We start from the raw sequence: 7997 nt of genomic DNA on the forward strand, positions 1-7997 counted from the left end.
TATGAGAGTACATCTTGCTCAATTAGCTGGCTTGTTTCTGCTGGTGACTTTGGTGACCTGAAAAAGAATGGAAAAAATCTAAGTTAAATTCAAATGATCTCAGAGTTCAACTCAAACATGTTCTGGTCCATCTGTATCACAGTGACGCCAACTCATCGAATGAACTTTCTATGTTACAGGTGGCGAGCATCAAGTCTAGGTACATCCCTTTGGACAAGAACCAGCGTCAATCCTTATTGTTTTACTACGACTGTACCATACAAATGAAATAAATAGCGGCATTACTGTCAGTGATTGCTAATGATTTGCCTCCAGTTCCACACTAAATTTAAAACACGACTATATATTTTAGGCTCAAGTAATAAGCCGTATATATGGAATAAGAATAAGCAGTAAAGAAATGACAAGTAACCCCCAAATAGAAACAATACCAAAATAAACTTTTACCAGACATGACTACCATAAATGTACTGGTATTTTATGTTAACATCACACATTGAAAGTCAAAACTTACCAGATTCATTCCTGCGATCATGAGAAAAAGGAGAGATTCCTCCCGCTGTGTGCTGCGACGCCAACTCAGCATACTGCAGGTGACACATAGGCTGCTTGGCTAATGTCCAAGTCAGGTGCACCTCCAGCCCGATCTTCCTGCAACAAACCAAACACGCAATTTTATAGCCAAAGAAACAGGATGCAAAAGAGGCAGGAGCACGCAATTTCGACAGAGGAGGTCAAAAGCGACTCTCCTAGACCAATTCCAGTCATTTCCAGCGATTTTTTTTTTTTTTTCATTTTTGGCCAAATTTACAAAGGCCTTTGTAATTTTAGCGAAAATTGATGGGTCAAGATTTCAACGGGAAAGTAGTCGAATCGACAGGGGGGAACCAGGGGACCACAAAACTACTATTGGTTCCGTCAGAAACCACCCCTGTCCAGAGAAACTTGAGTTTTAAGGGGTGGTGTTTGGAAATCTGGCGGGCAGCGTACAACGGGCTGCCTACCTGGCAGGCGAGCCCAAGAAAAACAGGCGTAACTCACTAAAAATGGCCCGGCGGCGTAAAATTTCGACGGAGAGATTGAAAGAGGATGCTGTCTGGCTAATCCCAACCATTTACAGCGATTTTCAAATTTTTCATTTTTGGCCAAATTTACAAAGGCTATAGCCTTCCCATTTTCAGCGAAAATGGGTGGGTCCAGATTTCGACGGAAAAGTAGTCGAGTCGACAGAGGGAAACGAGGGGACCACAAAACTACTTTTGGTTCCGTCAGAAACCACTCCTGTCCAGAGAAACTTGAGTTTTACGGGGTGATCTTTGGAATCTGGCGAGCAGCGTACAATGGGCTGCCTACATAGCAGGCGAGCCGGTACAAGAAAAACGTGCGTAACTCGCTTAAAATGGGCTGGCAGCGCGAAATTTCGACGGAGAGATTGAAATGGGGTGCTGTCGGACCAATCCCGACCATTTCCATCGATTTTCATTTTTTTCTTTTTGGCAAAATTTACAAAGGCTATAAATTGATGGGTCTGGATTTCGATGGATGAGTATTCGAATCGACAGGGGTGAATCAGGCACCACAAAACTACCTTTGTTTCTGCCAGAAACCACCCCTGTCCACAGCAACTTGAGTTTTATAAGAGCTGGTCTCTCTAACTAAGGGCGGGTAGGCTACCTAAGGCGCACTGGCTAAGATCTCTGCTGTAGTGGGTCGGCACCATAATATTTAGACAGAGCATGTGAAAAGGGAGTCTGCCCCACCAATCCAAACTGATTCCAGCAATTTTCCAAATTGCCAAGATTTTTAAAAGACATTTTCAGTGATAACAAATCAGCCTGGATTTTGACAGAGGATTGAAATCGACAACAAAGAACCAGGGCACCACAAATAAACATCAAATACCACCCTTTGATGCACACAAAAGGAAGCTCGTCTTAGTGGAGACAAATTGGACCAGCGTTGGCGGTTACTGTCATGTCAACTCACCTATTCTTTCTGCTCAAATGTCAAGAACATTTCTGGGCCAAGTTCCTGCAATCATATTAAATGGTACTTTTAGCGCTCATCAACTATTACTTACATATAATTTACTCATACAATACACTTTTAAATGCCTCTCCCCCCATGCGTCTCTAAATGACAATAGTCTTTCAAATGACTAATTTTGGTACTGGATTAAACATTAAGTACGAAGGGGCAGCTGCAAATTATCTGCAACGCACATTGATTGATTGTTTGGGGGATTATACGCAAATAGTACCACTCGGTTTGCACCCCAACCAGAAAGTAATCAAGTTTTCTGTTCCACGAGAATAAAATAGAGTAAAATATATGATATGTGATAAAACACTGGCAGGTTCACCCATTTGCATAAGGACCTACAACAGTATTTAACATACTGCATGGATTGGAGGAGTGTACCCATTCAACACCTTTTCAACAAAGCTAACAGTGAGCCAAGTTATTTACATCACGGGCATCATTTACTCGGCCTCAAAAAATAACTTACAACTTAATTGTGCGTGTAAACTTTGAGCCACAGGAGCATAACCTCCTACAACAATAACCGGAATGGAACAATTCAATATTCCGGACCGGAAACAAGTAAGCACTATACCTTGCAATTAATAACGAAAAGCGGCGATATCCACTCTAAAATTCTGGTTAAAATCCTATGATCAATAATTACATAAGTAGGTATTATCGGTAATTGGCAGAAACGCCGATCGTGACACCGATATTTTCACTGTTTGATGTTTACGTTTCCATAAGGCGCGGGAAATGCGCGGTGGGGGTGGGGAGGAGGAGAGGGGTAGGGGACGGGACGCGTAGGGACGCGGCACGGCAAAGGGGGAGAGCAATAATCACGGCATACTCACTACTCACCGACATATCGCGGTTGCGGGATGTGATTCTTTCCTGGGGTAGGCAATCCCGCCTCGCTTGTCCAGGATGTGATGTGATCCTTTGGGGATGCTTCCCGTCCCGTGCATCGTTGTGTGGCTCCAGGCGGCAACGCCAGGGAAGTGCCATGTGACAATAATGAAATGATCGGGATAATAAACTATTATGGGCGATTTGCTTTTAATAATAATTATATTTGGCGACTTTTAAGAAATATGCACCAGCAGGGGTATACGATTTGGAGCCGAATCGTATTTGTCGTGGGAGTGTCATCGGCGTGCTCGTTGGAAGACACACCCTAATTGACACACTACCAGATTTGGACGCAGCGATGTGGTGTAGGTAAAGAACGAGATAAAAAGCGATAAAGAAGAAGTAAAAAATTAGTTCAACAGTCTTTATTTATATTTTAACATTTCTCACTAATAATATTTACACTCTGCATATCTTAAGACACAGATATATGTTCTTCCTTAAGTACACCACTTTGGTTGCATTGGTGCTTAAAATCTGCGTCTTTTTCTGTTACATGACAACACATAATAAAATACGTGTCATATATTGTATCAGATGTTGAGAAGAAACAGTTTTCATGAGGAACACAAAAAATGGAATAGCTTGATATTAACAGCTAAGGTACTTAACAATGTTTTTGAACTTTTTGATATTTTTACTTTATCACATGTATAATTCTCTTTTGTACCCTGCATTTCCACAGCTTGTATGTGAAAAACAAGAAGGGAACAGTTAAAGTAAGCAGAAAAAAAGTATCTCTTCTATTGAGCTAAATGCTGGGTGAGAATGAAAACCAGATGGACATAAAGCAGCACGCATAAACATTGAAAGACTGTAATGTTACTACAATAGGCAGTTTTTATCAAATATATAGGCAATAGTCACAAATAAGACAGAAAATTTGCATGCCATAGACGATAAACACTATAACAAAGATCAGAAAGCCATGCCAAACACAAAATGTCGAAAGGATGAGGATAATGACGGCATGGCTTGACAGAAGCTTTACTAAACACCTGTGCTTATTCAGTTTATCACTACATATCACAGAGAAAATAAAAAGGCATAACCTTTCAGTAGCACAGCTACACACATGATAATAAAAAAATAGTCACAATTTTTGAATAACAATATGCAATGACACAACACATCCAAATCTGATAATTTGCTCAGTGTCAAATTAGCATACACAAGCAAAATTTTTCTTAAAGAAAGAATAGACAGATAAAAAAAAAAACATAAAAACATCAACACTTTTAGACGTGGTACCCAGTATGGGTGGTGAATATCCTAGGTACAAAGATACATGGTAACTACCTACAAGTAATATGACATTTTAAGGAAATGAACATCCTTTATTAACAATCAAAAATAGTCTGTCTTGGTCATCATGAAACGTAGAACAAAAAAGAGATGTTCTGTATCCAATGTAAGTCTATTGAACATTTATGTTGCTGTTAAAAGTGCATGCCACAAAAAGCATAAACTCCATCCATAACGAAAAATGTGTTTTTTTAAAGAGGAGAATGGCTTGGCCCACACTTGTCAATGCTCAAATGGTTAGTTTTTTTGAAGGGCATAACACAATATTTTACCGGCACATAATTTTAAAAATGATAAGGAAAGAGTGCAAAGAACCTTGAAATAATCATGAAAGAGATCTATAAAAAACGTATTTGTATTTACTTGGAACAAACACAAGAATCGGAACCAAGTGCAATCTTAACACCAGATTAAGGTAACATAGTTTTCAGCCGCTACCTTGATTTAACTGCAAGACATTTAAATGCGATGAACAACTCAGAAAGTGGTTTGCTCCTGCTACATGTAATGAATGAACCTCTACCAACAGGCGAATGTTACATGACAAACAGTAACATTTTATCCACTACAGACACTAGGTACTTTCTACAGTTCGTAATATTTTAAAAAGAACCACTTTTTAGCAGTAGTACACACTCTTTTCCTAATTTTTTTTTCAGAAATTGTTTTCTTGCAAGAAAGTAGGATCACAGAAGAGAGCAATTTGAATTTTTTTTTTGGAAGACACACCCTACCACAATATTGACACACGGCACACACACAGGTGGACGAAATGCAGCAGATATTCTGGTCTAACGTAAGCTCTGACAGTATGTTAAATACTTTTGGAAACACAAATAAGATAGAGTCAACGACTTATTAAATAAAAAAACAAAGCAGCAACATTAACTCTTGCCATTAATTTGACCAAAAAAAAAACAACAATTTTTTTCATTAGCAGAGTTCAATGAAAATGTGTACTTGAGGAATAAATAAAGGAAATGATACAGATTGCACTACAAACAGTCATTCTGGATGAGGGGGCGTTGAATGGATTGGATTAGTAGCACTGTGGTTGAACAAACCAGTGGATTCTTTTACAGACAGGATAATACCTTTTAAAGTTCACTCATTATTCATTCACTCTACATTGACAGTTCTTTGCATTCCGTTTGCACTAGATTGGACTAGCTAATAATTAGGGAAAATAATTAAGATCTGCTGACGCCAACTACATTTTACTTCTGATTTGAAGTAAGAAGGAAAGAAACCCAATATAATCAACATGGTACATCTATATTTGGTCAGTATAAGGTTGTCTAAATGAATTGGTCAAGTGGAAGGAACATTAATTGACTGATATCTGATATCATGTGATCCATAAACAGCATTGTAATCTGAAGGAGCACATCACCTAGTTTACAGAGAATTCGCCCTTTTTGTTGGGTTTTTCACTTTCAAAGTGGAATATAATAGAATGTAGCCGCCAAAGTTCAAAGCTGCTGTTTATATTGCAGATGGAATATCTCATAAAAACTGAGAGGCATTCAAAATTGTGTGTAAATATAGAAATTAAAAAGATGACAGATAAAAATTAAACTTTAAAAGCCTACAAGAACAATTAAATGAAACGGTTCAGAAAGAATCCACCCGCATTGCAGGGAAGTAATTACATAGTAGATAGCATATTGACCGTCACTATTGTTAAAACCAAAATTGGTCAAGCTGTAATAAACACAATATTAAAGTACATTGGACAAGTATTCTATTAAAACGTACAGTACAAATGATGTTAAATTTAAAAGATAAAATTCAACTCACATAGTACATGTTTTTATGATACTGGTACAAGTTGTTTGGGAACTACAGATTGAGCAGATCTTCAACTAATAAAATTAAAGAAAAAATTATACAAAGGAAAAGTACAGTAATTCTTGGGCTTAAATGCAATTAACTCCAAGAAAAAAAAGATACAACTCCTGGAACGTTTTCATGATAAATCACAGATGACTCAATGGCTAAGCCATTACCTCTATAATGAATTGCTCATTATATACATAGATTAATAATGGCAAATATCATAGAGGTTCTTACCTAGAATTTTTCTAAAGCTACACTGTCATACAAGATATAAGCTCGCGGCACAATTCACTGTACTGATGAAGATCACCAGAGATGCGTCTCATTTTGAGTTCACCTTTACATACTCGAAGTTCAATCTGAACACCACTAGGATATTCTAAAGCAAGGCCATTATCGCCGCACCCTCCTACTACAAAGCCCTGAGGGGGTTTTCTTCTGTCTATTAAATCTTTCACTATACCCAAGACATCAGAAGTGGCCAACTGAGCACAAGAGTCGGAGAGAGTCACCTGAAATGACCCACTACCAGTAATTTGCATCAAATCAGATGCAAAAACATTTCTATATGGTGAGTGGTGGGAAGAAATTCTACCATTCTCCACACTGCTATTAATCACATCATTAAAATTAAATAAATATGAGTTGTCATTACTACCAATTGAACTACTGAATGGGGGAAAGGTTTGCCTTAAAGCAGCACTCTTGGAATAAGATTCCCGTCTCTCTTCAGTTGAATTTTGTTGACTTGGGTTGAAATTACATTTTTGATTGTTTTCAGGGTCACCCACATCCGCACACATGTTTTCTTTAATGACCCTTGGTTCTTCATTGCTTTCATTAGAGCACTGTCCTTTGCCAATGCCACGAACAATGGAAGGTCTTGATGAATCGTAAGGTGTTACAACAAACGTTGGCATTGTGGGAGGGAAAAATGGATACATCTTTCCATCCTCAGAATCTGACATCATTTCAAACTGGTTACAATTTTGAAAGGGGGCTGAAGTTTCATACACACATTCGTCTTGACCACTTAACTCATCCATTTCCACCTCGTGTGAGTCTTTATCAGTGTCAGTACAATTTAAGGAGGGCACTGATTCACAGGAAGATAATGAATTTATAAGTGTAACTTGTCCTCCCATTTCATCAGTCACAGATATTTGAGGGTGAAAATAGTTAGAGTTGTGTCGGCGACCCCATGCTCGAGTGCAAGCGTCAGTTAAACCCAACCCATCACAATCACTTTCACCGTGTTGAACAGGAGCAGTATTTTCTTCACGTATTATACTTAAGCTTGGTGAAGCTGACGAAGCATGATGAAGAGGTGATAAGTTGGGGGATACTCGTAAATCTAAATGGACAGAAGTGGGTGATGATGTGCCTTGAGTGATAGAGCCAGAGGCTGTTGTGAGACCACTTATACCTGGAATGGAAAACAAATGTAAATAACAATAAAAAAAATAATCTGAAAATGTATAAAACTTACTTGATATTTTCCTTATTGATTATTTCAAATTCCTTTTTCTTTGCTCCGTGTTTCTGCACATATTCTCTCCCTCTTTTCCTCACACATCTCAACTCTCTGTCAGTCATTTCATTCCTTGATTTTAATTTGCCCTCTGCCTTAGCTTTTCTTTTTCTTGCTGCATCGGCTTTTTTACTTTTGATGTATGCACTGGCATTAGTTTTTAATTTTCTCCTGTACTCTCGCATGTACACTGATCGGCATCTTTTGGCTGGTTTGCATTTGGCAGTGGTCTTCTTATTGCATTTCCTGAAAACAACAAACATATGTAAATAGGAAAGCCAGAAAATAATAGCCAGTTCATTTCTTTGACAAAACATAGTAAAATACTTAGACATACCTCAAACGAGGTGTTGGTTGTGTGTCTATTTCAGCAATCTGATGTTGT

At 38.3% G+C, this 7997-nt stretch overlaps 1 protein-coding gene and 1 long non-coding RNA gene across 3 annotated transcripts in view; both read right to left on the reverse strand.

Annotated features, from left to right (window-relative positions):
- On the reverse strand, positions 1-2747 carry LOC113207352 (uncharacterized). Its single transcript, XR_003303463.2, has 4 exons — positions 2618-2747; positions 1987-2031; positions 515-651; positions 1-57 (listed from the first exon to the last, which is right to left on the reverse strand). It is a non-coding gene; the product is annotated as an uncharacterized LOC113207352 (long non-coding RNA).
- A 540-nt stretch (positions 2748-3287) lies between these two features.
- The window catches only part of LOC113207348 (serine/threonine-protein kinase SIK3), a 72228-nt gene continuing 67518 nt past the window's right edge, over positions 3288-7997 (reverse strand). For both annotated transcript variants that reach the window (XM_026423874.2, XM_026423872.2), the window contains one exon: positions 3288-7507. In XM_026423874.2, the coding sequence (XP_026279659.1) occupies positions 6333-7507 (1175 nt within the window). In that variant the 3' untranslated portion in view covers positions 3288-6332. The remainder of the gene's footprint in view (positions 7508-7997) is intronic.

Source organism: Frankliniella occidentalis, unplaced genomic scaffold, assembly GCF_000697945.3.
Source record: "Frankliniella occidentalis isolate FOCC.00 unplaced genomic scaffold, Focc_3.1 Scaffold11, whole genome shotgun sequence".
Classification (NCBI taxonomy): Eukaryota; Metazoa; Arthropoda; class Insecta; order Thysanoptera; family Thripidae; genus Frankliniella; species Frankliniella occidentalis.